General features: G+C 41.4%; 1 protein-coding gene across 1 annotated transcript in view; it reads right to left on the bottom strand.

Annotated features, from left to right (window-relative positions):
* LOC136884879 (angiotensin-converting enzyme) overlaps positions 1 to 24,390 on the bottom strand; it is a 354,345-nt gene extending 329,955 nt beyond the window's left edge. The window contains exon 1 of the mRNA XM_067157178.2: positions 24,211 to 24,390. Within this exon, the coding sequence (XP_067013279.2) occupies positions 24,211 to 24,390 (180 nt within the window). The remainder of the gene's footprint in view (positions 1 to 24,210) is intronic.
* Between the last annotated feature and the right edge of the window lie 2,619 nt (positions 24,391 to 27,009).

Raw genomic sequence — 27,009 nt, 5'->3', positions numbered from 1 at the left:
AATGCCGCCCAGACCAGAACTGAGCCACCTCCCGCCTGGACACATCATGTTGACACGCAGGATCCATAGCTTCATGGGGCATACGCCACATTCTCACGCACCCATCAGCTTGATACAACTGGAACCGGGATTTATCGGACCATGCCACTCGCCGTCACAGTTCCATGGTCCATTGCCGTTGTTCGCCGGTCCATGCTGTTGAGCTCTGAGTCAAGGTGTCAGCAAAGGGACACAAGTTGGTCGTCGGCTGGTGAAGCCTATGCGGTGCAGTTGTCTCCTTACAGTCCTGGTAGAAATGGGTTCCTGACTCCCAACATTCAACTGGGCGGTGATCTGACTCATACACTAGTAGCCCATCGAGCGCCCAGTATGGTTCTGCGGAGGCGACGTGATGTCCGTTCGTTAAACACCTGTGGTCTTCCCGTGCGGCGGTTTAAGAGGGTGGTAACATTCTCTCTACGATATTGAATATCCACCCTCTACACTGTTGACCTCGGAAGCCCGAATTCGCGTGTAATCTCCGCAATGCTATGACCCATGCGCCGTGCGCCGATGATGATCCCACGTTCAAAGTCGGTTAACTCGCGACGTGTTGCCATCTTCACGACACTGGTGTCTGGAACAGACTGCTCAGCTACGCCGCAGCTAGCCGCAACGCTTAGGGGTCATACACGGCATATTTTCTAACGGGACACCCCTTCCTGTGACTCTTGACCACTCGGTGCAATGGTATCCATGTTCGATACCAGATGACGTGTCATTATCTGAGTATACACGATGGATAAGTGATGTCACCATATTTGCACGGTAATCTGGAGTTTTCTCGGCAATTATTAGGCCAGTAGAAAGTGACAGAAGATCATTACACTGACTATTGATCTCATGAATAAGTGCTCGGTGCAGTGTGCGATTGTCAGGGATTTCAACCAATCACAGCTGACTATCGCTGCAATGTCATCGTTTTCTGTTATCACTTTCATTTCATCGCACCTACGTAAACTCTTTTTATATAATATCCTTCAAAACAGCTCACTAAAACTTCTTTATAGTGTCGTGACACAGGCTTTGCCACGACGAGAATGATAAATAATCAGATTGACTTCCTCCGAGCGGTAATGAGGGATTGTTCAATGGGCCTGGGAGATTTGCTACGTGTGAAGAGACGAAGTCCTCTATTTCCCAAAACCTTCCTTTAATAGCAGACTGATGAGTATGTATAATTATATACAGTATTTACAATCTCCTTCCTAGCTTCCAATGACGCTGACATAGAAGACTTGGCGTGGTCGAAGTATTGAAGTGAATACTCTAAGTCCACACTTGGACCTTATTATTATTATTATCGGAGACCTGACTGACAGGGCTTCCGCCCGCACTTCTAGCCGACTTGTTCCAAAAAGCCTCGATCAGGGTGTGTACCCCTGTTTTATACCTTCACTAACTTTCGCCTCCCTTCGAGAAGGCCATCGAAGTTTCCATCCTATGGAGAATGTCCTCAGACACACGAAAACGGAATTGCCTCTTCCGTTCACTCGCTACCCACCTTTTCTGAAGATATACTACGCACCTTTAGCAGGGTGCAGCTTATGATTCACCTACTTCGACCAAGCCTTACTTCTAATTACACAACTTGTGGCTCACAGCTTTTGGTGTGCCTTCAACTCTTAAATCTTGTATGATTCTTAATTTACTTATATCAGCATTGTAATTATGATTCCTTGGCCTTGTTGCCATTACATAGTCATTACTATTAACTTATAATTTCCCTTATAATATTAACGTATATCTCAGCGACACCATTCCTCCTACGTCCCGGTCATGGGTTCGATCCTCGGAAGAATGAGTCCTGAGCTCCAATCTGGGGCTGACACGACACCTCCCCCCTTTGGGGAAAAATGAATGCAATACCTCTGCATTCATTTTTTACTCTTACTCTTACATCCTGTTAGAGTCTCCATGCTCTTGTTCGTGGGTGCGCTGTGCCAAGTTATCTCTGATACTTGCTCTACCTGTAGTAGGGCGTTCGTGTAACTCTAATCCCGACAGCGATCCTGAGTGGCTGAGGGCCCTTTCAGCCAGTCGAGGATGCTGAAAATGGACAGTAATGTCCTCATCAGAGACCTTAGCTCTGTGGTCATTAGCGATCACATTCTGAAAAATACATAAGTTGGGACAGCGCTCTCTACTATCTTCTATGCATTTACTTAAAGGTCTACACCTTCTACAGCAACCACAACAGTAACAACAACAGCAACAGACTATTATAAGTACTGCAAACAAAATAATACCAGTTACAATTTGATATACACTTGTATACTGTTGGGTCATTTGCATTTTAAATTCCTTTTCTTTCTGCATTACCAGTGCTTCTACATCTTCAGTCTTATGACTGGCTAACCTTAGGTCGCTTATATGATTCAGTAAGCTTCCTACTGTAACCCTATTTAATTCTGGTACATCCTCTAATTTGATCTCACTGTCTAATTGTTCACAACAATCATATATTAACATTACTTCTGGCACTAAGTCTTTCCTTGTTGTCGTATTCACTGAACCTGCACTCTGAATTTTACTTGTGGGACTGTAAACTGTACACAAGTCTGTGAATTGTATTATTCCCACACCATTTAAACTTATATCACTGGTAATATCCTGACAAACACTGGTGACCTTAGTTTCATGAGGCGATACAAAAATATACATGTTATCATCAATAGGTATCCATAAGAGTTCATAAATCGACATCACACTTTTCTTGCAGTCTTCTGGAATAAAGCTAACACCAGTTAACAACTTGACAATACAACTACCCTTTGACATTACATTATTAATAGGAAAAATTGCCTTGCATAATCTCTGTCCATTGTCAGTCCACTTGCATTGTTTCACTTGTTCATCACTTAATTCTACATATGTCTGTCTTTCTTGATCAACTAATACATACTGTTTTTCATTAGATATATACACAAAATGGTTTGGATTACTCTTCATGGGAGAGGGGAAAGGTATACAATGGTACAAATTGTACTTTATTTTGTTAGTAAGAGGGGTGCGTAAAATATACACCAAGGTATCTCGAGTTATATATACACTCACTGATGATATTTTTAGAATCAAGTACCCATAAGTGACTTGCAAATCATATGGCAGATCATAACCCTTAGGGAAATCTCTTTGGGCCTTCTTATATGCCCTTACTAGATCATCGGGGCTTAACACTTGGACACTCACCGTGCCTGTCTGAGAACTTACAATACTATCTAATAAGATCTGATAATCCTCGTGCAATTGCATCAGAAATCCTTGCAATTCAATTAAGTGTTTATTTAATGATATTTGCATTTCTGATTGTCTAAAAGCCTCATTTATACCCGTTGTTTCATTCTGAATGTAACTCTTAAGTTGCTCAAAGTTTTCACTTAGCTTGAGTTCATTTGCTGTGATGTCATACAGGGTATTATTGACAGATTGCAAAGTTGACTTTACAACTAACATTTGACTTTTTGCTACTTGTATCATGGACAATTGTTCCTGTTCTAGTTCCTTAATTTTGCCCTCGTAATACATTGCATCACTGTCATCGAGCGTACCAAATAACGTCTTTGCGATGGTACCAATTGCATTTATTAACCCGCGCTTGCTTCGTTTCCCGTTGCCTTCCGGTGTTTCGATCCTAGTAATTTTCCTAATTAAATCTTTAATCCCTTGAATCCTTTGAAATTGTTGCTCTACTAACATTATCTCATGTTCGCACTTAATATGTACTTCCTTTTCTATCTGAATACAGAGGGTTTTAGTCTTCTGTAAATTTCTACGGGCTATCACAAATAGATCTGCCAAACGTGTAAGGTTAATATAAGTAACCAGTTTCCATTCTACAGTGTATAATTGTACTTCTCCTTGATAATCAAAATAGACTCCGGCTGTATTCTCGTACCGTTTCATCTTGAAATCCAATTGACTGGTGGGTATGGACACCCCTAGCAACATAACTGCGACGACCAGCATTCTCCAGGTCGTGCGGTCTGTCATCCCTTCCATTCCCCTCGTTCGTTCACCTCCCTGTAAGGTAAACAGCGACTTTCACTTTCTTGTCACTCTCCCTTACACACTATACTGTTAGGTGTTGTGGAACCTACCCTCAACTGTTTATCTGTACCTGAATACACACTTAATGTGACTGACTGTCTTACTGTAACGTTTGTCTTCTCATAATTATGCTCTGTACTAGTCTACTAGTATACTCGTGAGCAATTTAAATAAATCTACGAATTCTTTTTCGTAACTGATATCTCTGTAAAACTTCACTCTTGGGCAGCTCTAACAAAATTTTAGAGCCATCATTCGCCCATTCAAAAATTCTCTCCTTGTTTGACGTACCTGCGTTACTCCTCCTTATCCTTACGGACAGATGAAAGGCATCATTGGCAATTAAGAATTTGAATAGCGTCTGTTAAAGACTGCAGAGGATTTACCTCCAGGAATGGTTACAGAAGTTAAAGTTAAATACAGGTATGAATCTACCGAAGTGATCTTTTTGGATTGTACTCCGTACCCTTGGAGTCACATCTCACGGGATGGTTCTCAACGTGGTGAGAAAATTCCCTTCAGTGGATTCTGTTCCCACGAGAATCACACTGTTGTGGAAAATCACCGGCCTAATGGTGATATTTCCCAGGCAGGACCCGCCTCACTGGGTTCCATGCCTCACTCAGGACGCCCGTATTCGTGCATAAAGGGCTAAATACAAGGCCATTCCCTAAGTGGAACCTTTAGTCGCCTCCTACGACAGACAGGTTCGAGTCGTGGTGTTATTCTGGCTGTGTAACTGTATGGGAAGAAGAGTACCAAAGTGTAGACTGTTGTTTGCGTAAATCCCCGACACCACACGGGGTTATCCTCATGATAACGACCTTCAATTAGATATCATATGGATTATATAGAACATTTATCTGTGAAATTTTTCTGTACCATGAATGAATTTCGTTTCAGTGGAACTAAGCTTGGCTTCACGCCCTTTCTGATTTTAATAATTACAAGCAGATCTCATTTATTTTACATACGACGCTACCTAATTTACTCATTTAATTTCTAGTGACAGTAAGTGAAGGCTTTTCAGAACGTGCATATAGCAAGTGTAGATAATTTTAATCCTCATTAAGAACTCGAATTCTCTCCATATTCAGTTTGAACCCTGCGGTTCATTTTGACGAGTTGATATCTGGACATACAGTCTCGTCACCTGTAGTCTTTCTGACGGGTAGTTAGGACGTACTCACCATGGTACTCCCGTACCAAAATTCCTAGGTTCCTCTCTTACATAGGTTAAAATTTCTAGTACTTTCCTGATTTCGACGCGACCTGACAGAGTATTTCAACTAACTCTATCAGCGGTACACGATAATCCACAATGCCGTTGGAGTGAGGGAAGTGTAACTCACTGCGACCTAAATAGGAACCATTACCTTACATTCTTCTCTAATTAATGTACATTTTTAATCTATTCTGGTGCACGATAATTTGTCTACCACGCTTGTTTACCTGTAACGTGCAATTCACTCCCGATACCTTAGTAATCTTATAAGGACCTTGATACGGTGGAGAAAGTTTCCTTGAACGTCCCCTTCGTAGGGCATCGTTACGTAACAACACGAGATCTCCTACTTTGAATGAAACTTCATTCTTAGCCTTATCATAGTATTCCTTATCTCGTTCTTTGGTTTTAATTAACGTCTTTCTAGCTATTTCATGGCTCTCTTGCAGTTGTCTGGTTAACTGCTCCAAGACATTCTGGCATTCATTATAATTTGGCTCTGGTTTCCTTTGAAGAACACCAGGGATATTTGCCTTTCGCCTAAATATTAACTCAAATGGTGTATAACTTGTGCTAGTGTGCTTGGTCGTATTATACACAAACATTGCCATAGGAAGATAACTATCCCAGTCATCTTGTGAACTGCATACATAATGTCTTAAATATTCTGAGAGCACCCTATGAGAGCGTTCCAAACTACCGTTAGATTGCGGTCGAAATGCCGCTGTATGGACCTTCTTGATTCGCAATATTCTACATAACTTCTTAAAAACATCTGACATAAAATTTGCACCTTGATCTGTCAGTATAATATTTGGTATACCGAATATACTAATTACTCTATTAATCAGAGTTCGTGCTATGGTTTCTGCACTTTGGTCCGGCATAGCACTCGCAATTAAATACTTAGACAGCTGGTCTTGACAGGTGAGTATGTACCTGTTTCCTGCTTCCGTTACATTTAAAGGTCCCACCACATCTAGTGCTATTTTCTCAAAGACTGCTTTCGGAGTATCTGTGATCTCCATTTTTGCTCTTACTTCAGGCCCGGTAATCTTATTCTTTTGACATGATGGGCATGAGCGTATGTACCTTTCTACATCCTTTTGCATCCCTTCCCATTGATAATGGTCTTTTATCCGGGCATACGTTCTGGATATGCCCTGATGGCCTGATACTAATGACTCATGACATTCCTTAATAATCTCTAATTTATCTTGTTCTGTTAGCTCCGGGCTAGTGTTCCTAGCCTCTTCGGTTACATCCTCACTATCACTACTTCCTTCTTCGCTTCCACTCTCAGGCTCTGTCACCTCTGCCGTGGCGTCCTCGGATTCAGAGCTGAGTCTCCGTGGTTGCACATTTTTATCTGAGCTAACAGGTCCTCCTAAGTTGTCATTAGCCTCACACTCCTCATTACTAGTCTCTTGGTTATTATCACTAGATTTAACTACTCGCACTTTTTGATCAGGCTCTTCGTTTCTAACTGGAATTCTACTTAAGGCATCTGCGTTGCAGTTACGTTTGCCTTCCTTGTACACTATCTCAAAGTCGTACTCTGCTAATTTCAATCGGAATTTAATTAATCTAGAAGATGGGTCTTGGACATTAAATACCCATTTCAAAGGCTTATGATCTGTTACTACCGTAAAATTCCTGCCGAACAAATACGGCCTAAAATACTTCACACTCCAAACAATTGCTAGTAATTCTTTCTCTGTCACAGAATAATTTCTTTCGGCCTTATTTAAAGTCCTGCTAGCGTAAGCTATCGGCAAATCCTTACCTATCTGTCCTTGCGACAGCACTGCTCCTAAGGCCTCATTACTAGCGTCTGTGGTCAATATGAAAGGTTTCTCAAAGTCTGGGTACTGCAATATCGGTTTCTCTGTTAACTTTTTCTTTAAGATCTGGAATGCCTGCTCTTGCTTATCCGTCCATTCGTACGGTACTTCCTTCTTAAGCAGCTCGTACAGTGGTTTCGCTATCTTACTATAGTTCGGAATAAACCTACGATAATAGCCTGACAAGCCTAGAAATCCTTTCAGCTGTTTCGTAGTGGTAGGCTGAGGATATTCTCTTACTGCTTGAACCTTTCGATCATCAGGTTGAACACCGTCCTTAGTAATTACATGTCCTAAGAAAGCTACCTCCGTTCTTAGAAATTCGCATTTATCTGGACCTAATTTGAGATTTACCTCTCTCAATCTCTGAAAAACATCACGTAATCTCTGATTGTGGTCCTCTACAGAGCTAGCATACACAATCAAATCATCCATATACGCCAAACATTTAATGCCTTCTAAGCCTGCTAGTGCTGTTTTCATCAAACGCGTAAAAGTTGCTGGCGCGTCTCGAAGTCCCATAGCTAATCTCTTGTATTCATAGTGCCTCCCTAAGGCAGAAAATGCTGTCTTTTCTCTGTCCTCAGGCTTCAGCAATACCTGATGGTATCCACTGGCCAGATCCATAGTGGAAAAATACTTCGCTTTTCCTAGGGCATCTAATATTTCAGAAATTAATGGAATAGGATACGTAGTTCCTATGGTGACGTCGTTCAAAAGTCTGTAGTCCACTACGACCCTCCACTTCTGCTTACCAGAAGCATCTAATTTCTTTGGGACTAAAAGGATGGGACTAGACCATGGGGAAGTCGAAGGAGTAATAATATCATCCTGTAACATCTGATTTATCTGACGACCTATCTCTTCTTTCTGAGCCTCGGGTAACCTATATTGCCTCACATGAATTGGAGGTTGATCTACGCGTGTGGGGATAGCATGTTGAAGTATATTCGTATGCGTTAATTTATCCCCTTCTAAGTGAAAAATATCCTGATAAGCCGTACAGATAGCGTAAATTTTCTCCCTGTCTTGGGGAGCTAAGTGATCTACTCTAAGCAGCTCCCGTATTCGCTGCGTTCGAGATTTACCTTCCTGATTATGATTATTATTATCATCCCTCTGCGCGATCGGCCTCTTGGCCTGACTATCGCCCTTTACAGCTATGGTTTCTTCAACCTTGTGTACCTCCGCTGTATTTTCGCTTTCTACATCCAGTAACTTAACTACTGGGCTTTTTAATCGCCACTCCCTGTCAGTAGTGTTCAACATACTAACGAGTGCGACATAATCCTTGGCTTTCGTTAAACACTCGGCTAGGTATACACCTGGCTTTACTTCCTGCCGCTCTATCAAGCCTTCGGCTGACGGTTTGTCTACTTCTATGGCTACGATTTTCTCCACTCTTGGTTCGAGCACCACCCACATATCCTCTTTCGCCCCTAGTGGGTATCTTTTTCCTGCTATCACAGCATAGCCTTCCTTATAATTTAAGACGCTGTCTCTTAACACGTCCTTTCCAATTATACCGTCTTGTTTCAAATTAAAGTCGTTGTCCACTACATGGAAGTCTGGACATCTACCACCAACGGGAATTCGAACTTTTCCTTTGGTTTGCTTCGAACCTTTCGTTATGCCTCTTAACTTCAGAATTTCCTTGCGGTTAACCCAAGCACCGTAAGGAACACTACCTTCCTTAATAAGAGAGACATCACTTCCTGTGTCGATTAAAAATCTTAAGGCATCCTTACGCCCGGTTACCGTTATTAATACGGTACCCTCTTCATGCTGTCCGACCTTACTGGGACTAATGGTCTTATGGGAGATCTCAAGCGTCCCTGACTTGTCTCCCTTATCTAGTTTAAAGCCTCTCTCTCGGTTTTAAACCAGCATTCTTTAGCTGAATGCGACCATCGCCTACAAATTCTACATCGCGTCTTTTCGCGTGTTCTATCACGGGAATTATTATTATTATTACCGTTACAACTCTGAACATTCCTAGTCTGTCTTCTAGGCAAGAACTCTGTTCTACCTTTGGGCTCGCTATCGCATCTGGTGCGACACTGCCACTGTAGGTGGCCAACCTTGCCGCAAGCGTAACAACGCCTGAATTCCGGCTTCGAATTTCTACGTGGGCACTCTGCCTTTTTGTGCCCTCCTTCATTACACTTAAAGCATTTCGGTCCCACCTTATTCGCGCTCTGTTGGTAACCAGAGGTGCGCACTATGTTCACCTCGTTACCGGTCTTACCGGTCTCTCTATTTCTGTTTTGGTTAGCTAATTTCTTTCTACACTGCCGTGCCCAATGGCCTGGCTTTCCGCAATAATTACATTTTATCTCTCCTGCGGCGTTTCTTCGAGGAGTAAGGGATTCCTTTGTCTTAGAACTCTGATTCTTCTGCTTACAATCTCTAGCTATATGTCCCTCCTTATTACAATTAAAGCATATTAGCAGCACCTTGTTATAATGGGGAGGTTTACTAGGTTTTTGCGCCCCTTGCGTGGCCTTGCCTTGCCACCGACCCTTCGTGTAGCTTACCGGCTGGGTGTGCGCGCCTTCTTTTCTAGAAGCCGTACTATTCCTGAGGAGTGCCTCTCTCTCCTTCTGGGAATTAATCATGGCTTCTTCTTGTCTAGCAATAGCTACAGCCGCCTCAAAAGTTTGAGGGCTACGATCCTGTAGCTTACCCTGTATTCGCGCTGTATGAATCCCCTGAGTGAAAGCCGCTATCGCGATTTTCACTAGCATTCTGCGCTGCCCTGTACGATATTCTATTGGTTCATTCTCCAGGATAGCGTTTCGAAACATCAACGCCATTTCTTCAATTCTATGGGCCCACTCGGCCACGGTTTCTTTCGGTCCCTGGCTTTTTTGGAACAATTGACACAAATACAAGTCAAAAGTGCCCTGTTTTCCATAATATTCCCAAAGAGCTTCCTTAGCTCTTTCCCAGTTGATTATGTCACATCTAGATAATAACTTTTCGCGAGCAGAACCCGTAATCTTTGTCAAAATATATTTAAAGAATAACGGTTGGTCCCTATACTTGATCATACTCTGTGCGGCATCCACATTAGCAATAAACTCACGCAATTGCTCTGGTTTGGCACCACTAAATTCATGACCTATTAACCGATATCCCTCAGTAACTGACACGTATAAATGTCCATCCTGTGCATCCCCAGCACTATCATAGTCAGAAACATTATCTGGCACATCATTGGGTACATTGGAATCTGCCATATTTACAACACTTGTGGGTACTTACCACTGCCCGAATATCCGCTGTCTTCTCTCGGTGTCTCGGCGTTGAGCTCCTCCAGGTGCCTCCTGCTGCTCTCCTGTCCTGATGTCCGCTTCCTTCTGCGTAGGCTGGAACGGTAGGCCTCTCGTCTGCTGCTCTGGACCGGATCTGCGAATCTTCTTGCTTGAGCTAGCCTCTTCTGCGTGGCTCTTAAAAATCTGTCTCTTCACTGAGGCGGAATCGAACCCAGTACCCCACATCTGACACCAGTTTAGTTTTTCCTGTCGTGACACAGGCTTTGCCACGACGAGAATGATAAATAATCAGATTGACTTCCTCCGAGCGGTAATGAGGGATTGTTCAATGGGCCTGGGAGATTTGCTACGTGTGAAGAGACGAAGTCCTCTATTTCCCAAAACCTTCCTTTAATAGCAGACTGATGAGTATGTATAATTATATACAGTATTTACAATCTCCTTCCTAGCTTCCAATGACGCTGACATAGAAGACTTGGCGTGGTCGAAGTATTGAAGTGAATACTCTAAGTCCACACTTGGACCTTATTATTATTATTATCGGAGACCTGACTGACAGGGCTTCCGCCCGCACTTCTAGCCGACTTGTTCCAAAAAGCCTCGATCAGGGTGTGTACCCCTGTTTTATACCTTCACTAACTTTCGCCTCCCTTCGAGAAGGCCATCGAAGTTTCCATCCTATGGAGAATGTCCTCAGACACACGAAAACGGAATTGCCTCTTCCGTTCACTCGCTACCCACCTTTTCTGAAGATATACTACGCACCTTTAGCAGGGTGCAGCTTATGATTCACCTACTTCGACCAAGCCTTACTTCTAATTACACAACTTGTGGCTCACAGCTTTTGGTGTGCCTTCAACTCTTAAATCTTGTATGATTCCTAATTTACTTATATCAGCATTATAATTATGATTCCTTGGCCTTGTTGCCATTACATAGTCATTACTATTAACTTATAATTTCCCTTATAATATTAACGTATATCTCAGCGACACCATTCCTCCTACGTCCCGGTCATGGGTTCGATCCTCGGAAGAATGAGTCCTGAGCTCCAATCTGGGGCTGACACGACAATAGCTTATTTGACCTAAACATCACTTATCTTCAATCAATAATATATTCGAACACATAGCGCACAATCAACAAGGCATTCTTTGTTATTCTGACGAAGCCCACAGCCGACATATTGGTAGGCTGCGGGCTAAAGCGTTTAAATGGAAAAATAAAACGACATGTTTACATTCTGAAAGAGGTCTTCTCTGAATAGGTTAAAACCAGACCACGACGTAAGCAAATCAGATACCTGTGTAATTAATTGGTTTTATATTTACTCACTTTTTACCGTCATTATTTAAGTTTGTAGTTATTCGCCAAGTAATAATAATAATAATAATAATAATAATTTTAGTAATACATGGTATTGATTTTACGTCCTGCTAACTACTTTTACGGTTTTCGGAGAAATCGTAGTGAAAATAAATAAAAATCGAGCTCCACATTCTCTCAAGATAAATTCTGGAATTCTTGTTATATCACTGCACACACACACACACACACACACACACACACACACACACACACACACACACACACACACAAGATGAGGGAATGTTATAGCTTATGCAAGGTAAGAGTAATGAAATAGAAAGGGAAATTCAACCAGTAATCAATCAATCAATCAATCAATCAATCAATCAATCAATCAATCAATCAATCAATCAATCAATCAATCAATCAATCAATCAATCAATCAATCAATCAATCATTTCTGAACTGCATTTAGGGCAGTCGCCCATGTGGCAGATTCCCTATCTGTTGTTTTCCTAGCCTTTTCTTAAGTGATTTCAAAGAAATTGGAAATTTATTGAACATCTCTCTTGGTAAGTTATTCCAATCCAACTCCCCTTCCTATGACCGAATACTTGCCCAAATTTGTCCTCTTAAATTCCAACTTTATCTTCATATTGTGATCTTTCCTACTTTTAAAGACACCATTCAAATTATTCATCTACTAATGTCATTCCACGCCATCTCTCCACTGACACCTCGGAACATACCACTTAGTCTAGCAGCTCGTCTCCTTTCTCCCAAGTCTTCCTAACCCACACTTTGAAACATTTTTGCTACTCTTTTGTCGGAAATCACCCAGAACAAATCTAGCTTCTTTTCTTTGGATTTTTTCCAGTTCTCGAATCAAGTAATCCTGGTGAGGGTCCCATACACTATAACCATACCCTATTTGGGGTCTTACCAGATACTTATATGCCCTCTCCTTTACTCCTTACTGTTGTTGTTTGATTCCTCGGTCCAGAGACTGGTTTGATGCCACACTATCCTGTGCTAAACTTTTCATTTCGTCCCCATAAGACCTATCTGTGTCGGTGCGACGTAAAGCAAAAAAAAAAAAAAAAAAAACCACGTTTCATTTCTACGTAACTGCTGCATCCTATATCTGCTCTAATCTGCTTGTCATTTCCAAACCTTGGTCTCTCCTACCGTTCTTACAACCTACACTTCCCTCAAAAACTAACTGAACAAGTCCTGGATGCCTTAAGATGTGTCCTATCATTCAATCTCTTCTTCTTGCCAAATTTCGCCAAATCGATCTCCTCTCACCAATTCGATTCAGCATCTCTTCATTAGTAATTCGATCTATCCATCTCATGTTCAGCATTCTTCGTAACGCAATCATCCATTCATCCTAGTTCCAATTCTTCCTGACTATACTCATCATGTTCCTCATACAATGCCACCCTCCACCAGTGAACTCATGTCTTTCTGAGCTAGTTATCGTCCATGTTTCACTTCCATACAATGCCACACTCCAGTCGAAATTCTTCAGAAACATCTTTCTTATTCCTACATCAATGTTCGAAGTGAGCGAATTTCTTTTCTTAAGAAAGCTCTTCCTTGCTTGTGCTAGTCTGCATTTTATACCCTCCTTACTTCTGCCTTCGTTAGTTATTTTACTACCCAAGTAACATTCATCTACTTCCTTTAAGACGTCATTTCCTAATCTAATATTACCTGCATCACCTGCCTTCGTTCAGCTACACACCATTACTTTTGTTTTGGACTTATTTATTTTCATCTTGTACTCCTTATCCAAGACTCCGTCCATACTATTCAGCAACTTCTCGAGATCTTCTGCAGTCTCAGATAAAACAACAATATCATCGGCAAATCTCAGGGTTTTGATTTCCTCTCATTGGACTGTGATTCCCTTTCCAAATTCCTCTTCGATTTCCTATACTGCCTGTTCTATATAAACATAAAAAGGAGTGGGGACAAACTGCAGCCTTGCCTCACTCCTTTCTGTATTGCTGCTTCGTTTTCAAAGCCCTCGATTCTTATCACTGCAGACTGATTTTTATACAGATTGTAGATAAAATATCGTTCTCGGTATCTGATCCCAATCATCTTCAGAGTTTTAGATAGCTTGGTCCAATCAACATTATCGAATGCATTTTCTAGATCTACGAATGCCATGTACGTGGGCTTGTCCTTAATTCGTTCCTCTTAGATCAGACGTAAAGTCAGGATTGCTTTACGTGTTCCTACCTTTCTTCTGAAGCCATATTGATATTCCCCCAACTCAGCTTCAACTTGTCTTTCCATTCTTCTGTAAATAATACGTCTTTATGTAGTCGCCCACAATCGTGTAACTTATTTACTACTCTGTACAGTATAAAATCATCCGCAAAAAGCCTTTTGATTCTAGTTTCTTACTACGAGTATAAATACACGAAGAAACGTGAAGGTTCAATAATACTTCCTTGCAGGGCACCTCTCTTAATCATTTCAGGGTCAGATAATACTTCACCTAATCTAATTTTCTGAGCTCTATTTTCTAGAAATATTGCCACCCATTCAACCACTCCTTTATCTAGTCCAGTAGCCTTCATTTTCGTCGGTAGTCTCCCATGAACTACCCTATCAAAAGCCTTGGAGAGGTCAACAGCTATACAGTCCATTTCATCTCTCGAATCTAAAATATCTGTTATAACTTGTTGGAATCCTATGAAGTGAGCCTCGCTGGAATAATTCATCCTAAACCCAAACAGCCTTCTAACAAACCAATTAATAATTACGCAATCGTGTCTAATATAATAAAAAAGAATGCTTTCCCAGAGCTTACATGCAACACATTTCAAGCTGACTGGCCTGTAATTATCTGCTTTATGTTTATCACCTTTTTCTTTGTTCACTGGGATTATAATAGGAACTCTCGATTCTTCTTTTTTTTTTTTGCTTTACGTCGCACCGACACAGATAGGTTTTATGGCGACGATGGGATAGAAAAGGGCTAGGAGTGGGAAGGAAGCGGCCGTGGCCTTAATTAAGGTACAGACCCAACATTTGTCTGGTGTGAAAATGGGAAACCACGGAAAACCATTTTCAGGGCTGCCGACAGTGGGGTTCGAACCTACTATCTCCCGAATACTGGATACTGGCCGCACTTAAGCGACTGCAGCTATCGAGCTCGGTGAACTCTCGATTCATTTGGTATAACTCCTTCATGCAAAGGGTATGGTAATCAAATAACTATTTCAGATACGGCACTATATAACAACCCATTGCCTTTAGTATATCCTAAGGAATCTCAACACATCCAGGTGCTTTTTTTAGCTTTCAACTTTTGTATCTGTTTTTGTCAATGTCCTATCATATGTAGGTTTGAGTACTTCGTCAGTATTAGTCATCTCCTCCCCATGGACATTATCGTTATATCCAACTATATTTCAATACTATTGAAAAGGGTCTAAGTGCCAAAATGTATAATCGGAGAAAAGCAGAGAAACAAGTTTTATTACACGGTTACATTTCAAGGCAAATTAGCACAAAAGTTTTACAAAAAATGCAGATATATTGAGACATATTAAGCAAGTATATTTGCAAAGAAAGAAATACTTCGGTACAAAATACATGAATGAAAACTAAAAACTAAGAATGAATCTATGTACCATGATCTTATAACAAATCAGTGTTTCATCATTCGTTATCAGAATTATTATATTCGTAATTCTTGACAAAGCCACAATTTTAGTACACACAAACTGCAAACCTTCACCGTGATATTGTTTAATTACTTTGAGTTCTTCTGGCAAGTTAGGCATTTTTTTCTCTCAAGTCCCTTTTCTTATCACGTTTGATGCACCCAAGTTTCTACTTCTCTGTCGTCTCCTAGTTTTTGTAATATTGTTGATGATCGAGTTAGAAACATCACTAAATGACTTCCTTACGAACAACTCAACGATTTTGGTTTATGATTTTAATCCAGGAAGCCTGAGAAATATTTAACTTTACAGTATTCACACAGTTACGTTCAGCTTTACAGTAACAGTTAAAATCAGTTCACACCAATTTACAACAACATAAAGATATTTTTGTCAGCTTGGTATGGTTAAACGTTCTGGATCTTTTGTGGCACAAATATTATTTTGCATTCCAGTAATAATCAACTGAAATGGTTACGAAGCTATCTGATCAGAGTGAAAGCAGCTGTATCTAGCGAGGAAAAGTGGAACTTCGACACTTTTTTTTATCACATATTCTGCTGTTGATACAACTAGCTCCATCTTCAGGGTGTTAAAAATCTACTTCGTCCAACTTTCTGGCTACAAACCATTGACACATGTACTGCGATGTTACATAGAACCTTTTTAACTGAAAAACTTGAAATTTTGGCACTTAGACCCTATTTATTTATAGTATCCATTTATATATTGTTGACTGAATACTTCTGCCATCTCACATATATTTCCCCCTGTGGGTGAGGGTGGTAGAATAACACCCACGGTATCTCCTGCCTGTCGTAAAAGGCGACGAAAAGCGGCCCCAGGGGCTGTTAACTTGAGACCGTGGATTGGCGACCACGGGGCCCTTCGCTGTGTTCTGGCATTGCTTTCAATTTCTTTTGCCAAGCTTCTCACTTTCATCTATCGTATCCGACCTTCCTTGGTCAACTCTTGTCCTTTTCTGAATCCGACGGTATTCGGAATCGAGCCCTAGGGAGTCTTATTTTCACGCCCTTCGTGGCCCTTGCCGTTCTTTGGCCGATACCTTCATTTTTCGAAGTGTCTGTCCCTTTCCATTTATTCTTCTAATCAGTGATAATAGAGAATGGTTGCTTAGTTGTACTTTCTCTTAAAAACTATGATTCCTGGAACCTGTTCCCCCCTTGAAGTGCCTACACATAACCTTCCATTTTTCGCTAAAATACATATGACAGCCAATTATGCTTACCATCATGTTATTCTTAGCTAACTTTTTCTAAATTCAATTTTCTAGTAAGTTCCTTCAATTTCTTCTTACTTCCACAATCAAACTTAAATCTATTTTATTTTAACCTGCACCTCCTTCTTAATCTCTTTATTTCTGTGTTATAATATAGTGGATCTTTCCAATTCCTAATCACCTTTAAAGGTACATGCTGCTTTCACACTCCTCGGCAGTTACTAAAATGAATTCCGACAATTAAATAGCCTATAGAATGTTTCCAGCGGAATTATTCGAATAATTTTCTACAGGATTCGAAAGTACTGAGAACTTATAAGACACAAATTTTTCCACATTTTAACCCTGGGTAAACCAAATACTCTTGTAGTTTTACGTGGCTGTTGATATCGTGATCATAGTTTTACGTAGAATCCAAACTACACAGATGTGAGATTTCATTTCAATAATCCCACATCCATTGACTGCGATTTGAACCCGGGGTGCCTTGGGGGAAAGCCAGTGACGATGCCACTCGTCTAACACGCTCCATTTTAATCTCGAAATTCAGTCGGAGACGGTACTAAAGCTGATACGAAGGAGTTTGGTAAATGCGCGTACCGTTTAAAGAAGATTGGTATAGTAATTCATTTTCATTTCACTCCAAGTCGAATGTATAAAAACTAAACCCATTGCCGCAAGAACCCCGAAGGGCCATGGCCTACCAAGCGGCCACTGCTCAGCCCGAAGGCTTTCAGATCACGAGGTGTCGTGTGGTCAGCACGACGAATCTTCACGGCCGTTATTCGTGGTTCCCTAGACCGGGTACGCCATCTCACAGTGAGATAGCTCTTCAATAATTGTAATCACGTAGGCTGAGAAGACCTCAGATCCAGGTAAAAGTCCCTGACCTGGACAGGAATCGAAACCGGGGTCTTCGGGTAAGAGGCAGGCTCGCTACCGCAGGGCTGGCACAAGTCGAATGTATTTGTTTTCAATGTTCAAAATAATGTGAGAAATGTAACTTAACAATGATGTAGCTACTTAAAGCAATCTACCAACATACCATCAGAAACAACAGTTACTATGATGCTTCCCAGATGGTTACACTGTATCATGTGGGCGAGTCAACATACGCATCGACTTATTCTTGAATGATATCCATTCTTTCAATCATGGTGCCAACTGTCTGAATGGTAGCCCTAAATTGAGCATAATGTCTTCATCTTAATATCATTTAATTACAAGTAAAGGCATCAACAAATTCTTTCTTTCTTAATCCGTTTACCCTCCAGGGTTGGTTTTTCCCTCGGACTCAGCGAGGGATCCCACCTCTACCACCCTCAAGGGCAGTGTCCTGGAGCGTGAGACTTTGGGTCGGGAGGATACAACTGGGAAGGAGGACCAGTACCTCTCCCAAGTTGCCTCACCTGCCATGTTGAACAGCAGCCTTATGGTGGGATGGGAAGAACGGAAGGGACAGACAAGGAAGAGGGAAGGAAATTGCCGTGACCTTCAGTTGGGTACCATCTCGGCATTTTCCTGGAGGAGAAGTGGGGAAACCACGGAAAATCACTGAGGTGGGAATCGAACCCTCCTCTACTTGGTTGACCTCCTGTGACTGAGCGGACACTCTTCCGACTCACTCAAAACATACACAGTACAAAAAAAATCTATCTCTCGGAATGAAACAATTGGACATTATCAAACTATAATTAGACCTGAAGCATTATGCAGTACAATGTTTAACACTTCGAAAACATAGCTTGCTTGAAAACCTGGCAATTAAGGAAAGGAAGATTATCCGAAAAATTCTTGGTCCCAACCTCAAAGATGGTGTCTACAGACAACGGAGCAACTTAGAAATATACCCACACCGAAAAGATATCGAGTGTAATCCAGAAAATAAGGATACCTTTTTACGCTTACCTCTTCAGATTGCGAGCTGAATGAACCTGTAAACGTTTGTTATCCTACTTCAGAATTCTCAAAACGATTCCTCCTTGGTTGGTGGAGATCGATAAAGACCTTTCAAAGTATGGAATCATACAAACGGACATTCAACTTTGAGCACCACTCAGACACAAAAACTTAGACAGATTCACCAAGAAGAAGTTCCAACTCGACTGAAGCACGTCCATTCTAATGCATGGAAGAAAGCAAACTCCAGAAGGATGAAAAGCTGGTGGTCCCGCAAGAAGACAGACAGTTGAGATCTCGCGGTCTTTAGTGGCCGTAACGATGAATAATAATAATAATAATAATAATAATAATAATAATAATAATAATAATAATCATCATCATCATCATCATCATCATCATCATCATAATCATCATGAGAGCCTCCGTGGCTCAGGCGGCAGCGGTTCAAATCCCGGTCACTCCATGTGAGATTTGTGCTGGACAAAGCGGAGGCGGGACAGATTTTTCTCCGGGCACTCCGGTTTTCCCTGTCATATTTCATTCCAGCAACACTCTCCTATATCATGCCATTTCATCTGCCATTCATTAATCATTGCTCCAGAGGAGTGCGACAGGCTTCGGCAGCCGGCACAATTCTATCCTCGCCGCTGGATGTGGGCTTCATTCATTCCATTCCTGACCCGGTCGAATGACTGGAAACAGGCTGTTCATTATCATTATTATCACTCGAAATTTGCTAGTAGCCAAACCTTGGATGACGCTGTCAGTAACTTCATTACATCCACTGAGCATTAATTACGTATTTTCCTTTCAAGGATAATGCATATAGTAGTACATCGCATTTGCGATTATCGACGGGATATGCAAAATAAATTACGATAAGAGAGGTGGGTTAGCAAATCATAAATCGTACGGTATTAAATCTAGGTAGGCGGTATAATTTTTGAATGGACGGTACTGTTTGCACAACAATTTGATATCGTCACTGATATCGTCTAGCACTTATTTACAGTTCTTTCTCTATAAGTATTTATCAATAACAAGGCATGGGTACACCATCTTTGGACAGGAGGAGGAGTGAGGTAGTTTCCCAAGCGTATATCAAAGTCCCGACCATCAAGTCTGAGCACTCACAAGAGCCAGCCTGAGGAACTAGATCCAGAGAATATATGTGAAGAAAGGAGAGCGAACCATACTATCTGAAAGGTATTAGTGTACGCGGTTTGATGATTGGTGTCAGAGTGAGATGTTATTTTACCTCTTGTGAGTGGGGGTGATAAATACATGCCTGTTATAGGAGACACTAAAAGGGGAACCCAAAGGCTCTTCACTTGGGAGTGTGACACTGATTCCACTTATATTAGACGCCTCACTTCAATTTTCCTATCCGTTCTCTCTTGGTCAACTCTTTTTCTCTTCCGACCCCAACAGTATTAGGTTTGCGAGGTCTTGAGAGCCTTTCATTTTCACGCGCTTGATGGCCCTTCTCTTTCTTTTGCCGATACCTTCATTCTTCCAAGATCCGGAAGTCTCACTTTCTCTCTCTGATTAGTGTTAATAGAGGACGGTTGCTCTTAAAACAATAATCACCACTGCTAACATTCTAGATTGCCGAAGGCTTTCATCATAGGCATTGCAACAACTACACTGAGGAACATTGAGACACTACTCCATTGTGCTGAACTATTATCAGTTATCACAATACCAGGCTGAGTGGTTCAGGCGGTTGAGGCACTGGCCTTCTGACTCCAACTTGGCAGGTTCAATCCTGGCTCAGTCCGGTGGTATTTGAAGGTGCTCAAATACGTCAGCCTCGTGTCGGTAGATTTCCTGGTACGTAAAAGAACTCCTGCGGGACAAAATTCTGGCACCTCGGCGTCTCCGAAAACCGTCAAATTTAGTTAATGGGACGTAAAAAGGGAACATTATTATTATTATTATTATTATTATTATTATTATTATTATTATTATTATTATTATTATTATTATTATTATGTGCATACGGACTCTATGGATCACGCAAAGCTCTAACGATTCTGTTTTCTGAATTGCCAAACAGCTCTCATCCTTTCTCCGTGGATCCCTTTTCGTTCTTCTGTCCACTTTGCTCCAGTCTTCTTTTTCTCTTCGTTCTCTGGTTGCACTTTCCATCCATTAATTTTTTTCCTATAGAGGTTTCTATCCGTGATGTCAGTTGAGTTCATCTGGGCTTTTTCCAGATCCTTCTTCACTTCCAGTACCCATAGCATATTTTTTAATATGTTCTATGTAGGTGAGAATCTTGTGTGTCAGTCTACTTGCCGACAGTCTGCGGACGTGCCCATAAAATTTCAGACGTCTTTTGCGCATGTCTGCTGTAATGTTGGAAAGCTCTCCTGTCACTTTGCGTGACCTCAGTCTATAACCATCTTCTGTTTTTCGAGGGCCGAGAATTTTCCTCAGGATTCTTCTTTCTTCTTTTAAAATGTTTTCTAGGTCACCTTTCCCGTTTAGTGTAAGGGTCTCGCTGGTATATAAGACTTCGGGCTTGATTACTGTATTATAGTGTCTGATCTTTGCATGGCGGGACAAGTAATTTTTATTGTATATGTTGTGAACCCTACCGTAGGCTTTCCGAAATGTTGGTAGGCGAATTTTCTGGGCAGCCTTCTCGCCTCCCGTTGGTTCAAGTATTTCTCCCAAGTACTTGAAGTGTGTTGATTTGCCCATATGTCGTGTTCAAATTATGGAAGTATTATTATTATTATTATTATTATTATTATTATTATTATTATTATTATTATTATTATTATTATTAACTGTTATCACTGATTGTCCTGACTATTTTTCCCCACTCTCCATATCCTGTGTTCGTTGCGAAGTTAACATGCGACAGTTGACTTGAATGAAATTATATGTTGTTACGCCACTCATTGTTTCTACGACAGTCTGAATTTGAAATACAAGCATTCAGACCAAAAGATTTTAAAAAATATCCCATTCATAAATATTTTTTGAACTTTCAAGTAACACACGGAAGAATCAGAATCAAACTTTGCACTTCTCGTCCTGTACTGCGGATTTTCTTGCCTTACTACTCCATGGCTAAATGGTTAGCGTGCTGGCCTTTGGTCACAGGGGTCCCGGGTTCGATTCCCGGTAGGGTCGGGAATTTTAACCATCATTGGTTAATTTCTCTGGCACGGGGGTTGGGTGTATTTGTCGTCTTCATCATCATTTCATCCTCATCACCACGCGCAGGTCGCCTATGGACGTCAAATCAAAAGACCTGCACCTGGTGAGCCGGACTTGTCCTCGGACACTCCCGGCACTAAAAGCCATACGCCATTTCATTTCTTGCCTTACTCTTTAAGATACTTCTGTTCAATACACATTTTGTCAATAAAGTAGTGTAGTTCTGTTGTCACCGGGCGAGTTGGCCGTGCGGTGAGCTGTGAACTTGCATCCGGGAGATAGTGGGTTCGAACCCCACTGTCGGCAATCCTGAAGATGGTTTCCCGTGGTTTCCCATTTTCACACCAGGCAAATGCTGGGGCTGTACATTAATTAAGGCCACGGCCGCTTCCTTTCCATTCCTAGGCCTTTCCTATCCCATCGTCGCCGTAAGACCTATCTGTGTCGGTGCGACGTAAAGCCAATTGTAAAAAAAAAAAAGTTCTGTTGTCTTTGGAAAGTAACAAGAAGCTTCAAGGACAATTTGTAGCGGATGTTATCACTTGAACTCCTTCTAAAAGCATAAAGATGAAGTAGTTTTGTGACAAAGAAGGAAAGTCCTCGTTATATTAACTGGCCAAGACATGCCTATTAAAATGTAGGGTACACCCTCCTTTGGATTGTACTGGTTATACTCTTGAACTTAAAAATGCCGCAAATGATCATTTTGTCATCATAGATCATGGATCCGGATTACCTAAAACTGGCGCAGAAAAGAGACATGCCTACGAATCTGCCTTTAAATTTTCGAGAAATTTATCATCTCGTGCCTGCGGTTGTAATTTGTTTAATGGTGGAAGTCAGAGGGGCCCCCTCTAAATTCTTCGATGTTTCCTGAAACTAGTTCCAAACCAAACCCCACGGCGCAACAGCTCCAATGAGCCATGGCCTACCAAGCGACCGCTGCTAAGCCCGAATACCTGCAGATTACGAGGTGTCGTGTCGTCAGCACGACGAATCCTCCCGGCTATTATTCTTGGTTTTCTAGACTGGGGAACCAGCTCACCGTCAGATAGCTCCCCAATTGTAATGACGTTGGTTGAGTGGACCTCGAACCAGCCCTCAGATCCGGGCAGGTAACATCACTGACTTGGCCGGAAATCGAACACGGGGCCTACGGGTAAGAGGCAGGCAGGCACGCTACACCGTGGGACAGGCTTCTGAAAAGGGTTTGGTTTCAACAAAGCCCTTATTTGTATTAATTGTACTCAGAGGTTCTATCTGTAGCATATTTAGGAACCATACTTACAGATATTAAGATAGCTCTTCCTTAATCCTGTACTTATTCATTTATTTCTACCTCTTTCATAACTATCTGCTTGCATAAATAATTACTTCATTTTGTTTCCGGTACAACTTGTCATCATGGCACCCTGTACGTGCTGCAGGAAGGTTTAGAAATAGTAAATAACAATTGAAAAATAAACAGTCATTATCTGAATGTGCTTACATCAAACTGGAATCGCAAATTCTCAATATAGTATGAAAGTGATGGTTGTAGTAGTTTCAAGAGACCAAACATCGAGGATTATGAATCACTCTTTAACCGAGCGAGTTCGCCGTGCGGTTACGTTCGCGCAGCTGTGGGCTTGCATTCGGGAGATAGTAGATTCGAACCCCACTGTCGGCAGCTCTGAAGATGGTTTCTCTGTGGTTTCCCACTTTCACACCTGGCACATGCTGGGGCTGTACCCTAATTAAGGCCACAACCACTTCCTTTCCACTCATAGCCCTTTCCTATCTCATCGTCGCCATATCACCTATCTGTACCGGTGCGACGTAAAACAAATCATTAAAAAAATATCCTAGAAGAAGGATATTTCTAAGAATGAAGGCACCGAGTAAGGAAAGTGAAGAGCCACAAAAGACGAGGAAATAAGAGTTCCTTGGTCTCCAAACTTAGCAGCGTCGAAATGAAGAGATTAATATTTAACCAACGGGGGTGGATAGGTTTTGTCCGGTTCCTGGGTTGAAAAATAAGCATAATTTCTTTGGATTCACAGGGCCCTGAGTTCGAATTCCGGCCGGGCCAGGGATTTTAGTCCTGTTTGGTTAATTCCTCTAGCTCGGAGGTTGGGTGATTGTGTTCGTTTACAAACATTACATTACACTACGTAATATTGAATGCAGGGGGCAGATAACTTAACAACATCCATGATTTATTAAGATTTCGGGAAAGAGAAGCTGTAATTAAGGAACATGAGTTTTGGTCCATTATATAGCGCTGGCGTCAGGAAAGGCATCAGGCCTAAAAACTAAGCTTAATCTACATTAGTGCCTACCCCACGAGTTGAGGGGGGGAATACCAGGAAAGAAGAAGGTGAAGGTAGTGGGATTAAGGAGCCTGGCACAAGTATGTAGTAGTAATGCCAGACTCACCTGTGGTCATCAGCCCTGGCTCACAATATGAGGATGTACTCACGAGTTTGGCCTGCTTCTCCTCGTTGCTAACATCGGTCTCGTAGTTCCACTCCGCTTCATTGAGCAAGTTACATTGTCGTGTTACCTCCGGCTCGTACGTATCTTGAAGATACCGCGTAAGTTGCTCTTCATCTTCAGCCGCTACGGCTAGCAGCAGTACCGTCAACCAGAGTACCCGCATGGCTACTGACTGACATTAGAACCGCGATTCGGCCTTCAGTGCGACAGTACGAGGTGGGGAGGGGGGGGGGGGGGGAACAACAGTAGCGCTGTGTTTCTCCCTGCCGGTAAACAGACAACATAACCTCTTAAGTGTTCAGAACACAGACTGGCCTCACGCCGGTATGCTTATCTGCTTCGACTTGAGGACAATCACAGATAGAAGTAGGCTAGGGATAGGTAGGCCCTGATTTACGATGGAAGACTCAGCACTGCTTCCTCCTCCACCCAGCCGCCACTCCTGAGTCTTCAGACCAGTCTCCGTTCAAGCCTCGACATCGGCAGTCTTAGCCAGCTCCTTACTCTCGAAGCATTGAAATAAAGGGGCAAATCCTTCCAGAGACGTTGTGACACGACACTGCCTGTCATATTTGTTGATCTTTCGCTTTAGATGGTGTTAGCCCGGCTAACACGGCAAATATACACACGGAGCAACTGCATCTGTCAAGAAATTTGGAAAGTAAGAAATAGCCGTCTGATGGGACAAATTTAATCTACATTCGAATTCACACACACACACACACACACACACACACACAAAATTGCACAAACTAGACAACGCTAGACTTGATATCCCATACTAGTAAACTAATGTTTTATATGCTATTAATATTAAATTATTTATTACCTAATTAATATAAAATGGCTGTCACTTATTATAAATAAAGAGTTTTCATTCTTTTCCAGGGTCTTTTTCACAATTACTTGGGGTTAGTACGCTGACCATTCCATGGTGGTGTTTATTATTTTAGGAGGAAGTACAACTGGACAACCATCCTTTATTAACACTAATCAGAAGGGAAATGGACGAGGTCCAACACTCTGAAGAATGAAGGTATCATCAAACGATAGAGAAGGGTCACAAAGCGCTAACCATTCAACCAAAGCGCCAGAGGGGGCAGATAACTTAACAGCATCCATGATTTATTCAGATTTCGGGAAAGAGAAGCTGTAATTAAGGAACATGAGTTTTGGTCCATTATTTAGACTTCTTCTTCTTCTTCCTCTTCTTCCCCAACTCTACAGGGGAATTCACCTCATGCTGCTATCTCACTTTTGTTGTACTTTGAATTTTCTGTTTTACCTTTGAAGATAGAAATACATTATATATATATATATATATATATATATATATATATATATGTGTGTGTGTGTGTGTGTGTGTGTGTGTAAAATACATAATGGGGTTACGTGAATCACCTACGATGTTCCTGACAAGGAAGAAGTGTTCACAATTTCCTAAAGTCTCTTTCACAAATTTATGCATGAAGAATTACCATGCATACGTATTAAATTTGTTGGACTAGTGCTCAAGTCTATGCCAATAATATACTGAAATAAATGTCTTATGCCGGGCTCAGTGGCTCAGACGGTTGAGGCGCTGGCCTTCTGATCCGAATTTGGCAGGTTCGATCCTGGCTCAGTCAAGTGGTATTTGAAGGTGCTGAAATACGTCAGCCTGGTGTAGATAGATTTACTGGCACGTAAAAGAATTCCAGAGGGACTAAATTCTGGCACCTCGGCGTCTCCGAAAACCGTAAAAGTAGTTAGTGGGAGTAAAGAAAAATATTATTATTATTTCCTAACAGTAAAAAGAAGCTGGACGGATTCGAAACTCATGGCTTTCAATTTTCAATTTCAAGACCAATAGCCATTACGCTACAGGCCCACAAGTTTTCAACTGTAAAATTTATGGTACTATTTAATGTTGTTAATATTATTGGTTTTACATCCCACTAATATTTCAGTACCGGTAGAATATTTGACTGATTTCTTAAAATAAGGGGCATAGAATGTAACCTCAACACAGATGCGAGGTCATTACTTTTTTAAATAGTCTGCTTGCGGTCCTTATCAGTTCCCGTGTCATTATCTTGCTGGGTAATTTGTTCAGCGCATAACATTTTTCTTGGAATATAACTGCAATGTAAGATTATTTAGTGACAAACACCTGTACATTATATACAACACGCCAGCGCGCCAAGAATCATACGGATGGCAATCCGCAATATGTTATTGAAGAGTTGGTCAAACCAAGCCATGTAGGTAGCAGCACTATCGACTTCCTCGCTGAAAACAGCAATTTGTCCGGTATTGGTGTATTCAAGTATTTGGCTGACCATGGGCCTGTTTCATTAACGAACTTTGCAACTTTTTAACTTTGCACTTTTCAATTCTTGCAAAGTGTGAAGTCTTTCTGTTCCACCGTGATTTTAGGATATAATGAGTACTTCATACCCTTACAAAATTCTACACATGTCAGTTTAAAGATATACACACATGTAACCATCATACAAAATGTTGCAATATCTACAGTGAAAACCCTAAACGCTGCCGATGGTAGTCTTCTCAACTTAAAATATAATATAGTTACTTGATACTTGCTATGTACAGATCACCCTCCACAAGCCCAAAGATATTCATAGAAGAACTAGGAAATACACTTCAGCAGCTACCTCCAGCCACACATTATATAATAATAGGAGACATAGACATAGACGTAGAAATAGACATTTTAAACCCAACTGGTCAGTACGGTCAAAAAATTAAAAATGAATACATAAACACCTTAAGTGCTAAT

The sequence above is a fragment of the Anabrus simplex genome, chromosome 1, assembly GCF_040414725.1.
Source record: "Anabrus simplex isolate iqAnaSimp1 chromosome 1, ASM4041472v1, whole genome shotgun sequence".
NCBI lineage: Eukaryota > Metazoa > Arthropoda > Insecta > Orthoptera > Tettigoniidae > Anabrus > Anabrus simplex.
The sequence above is the reverse complement of the archived record's forward strand: the minus strand, read 5'-3'. Positions and strand labels throughout refer to the sequence as shown.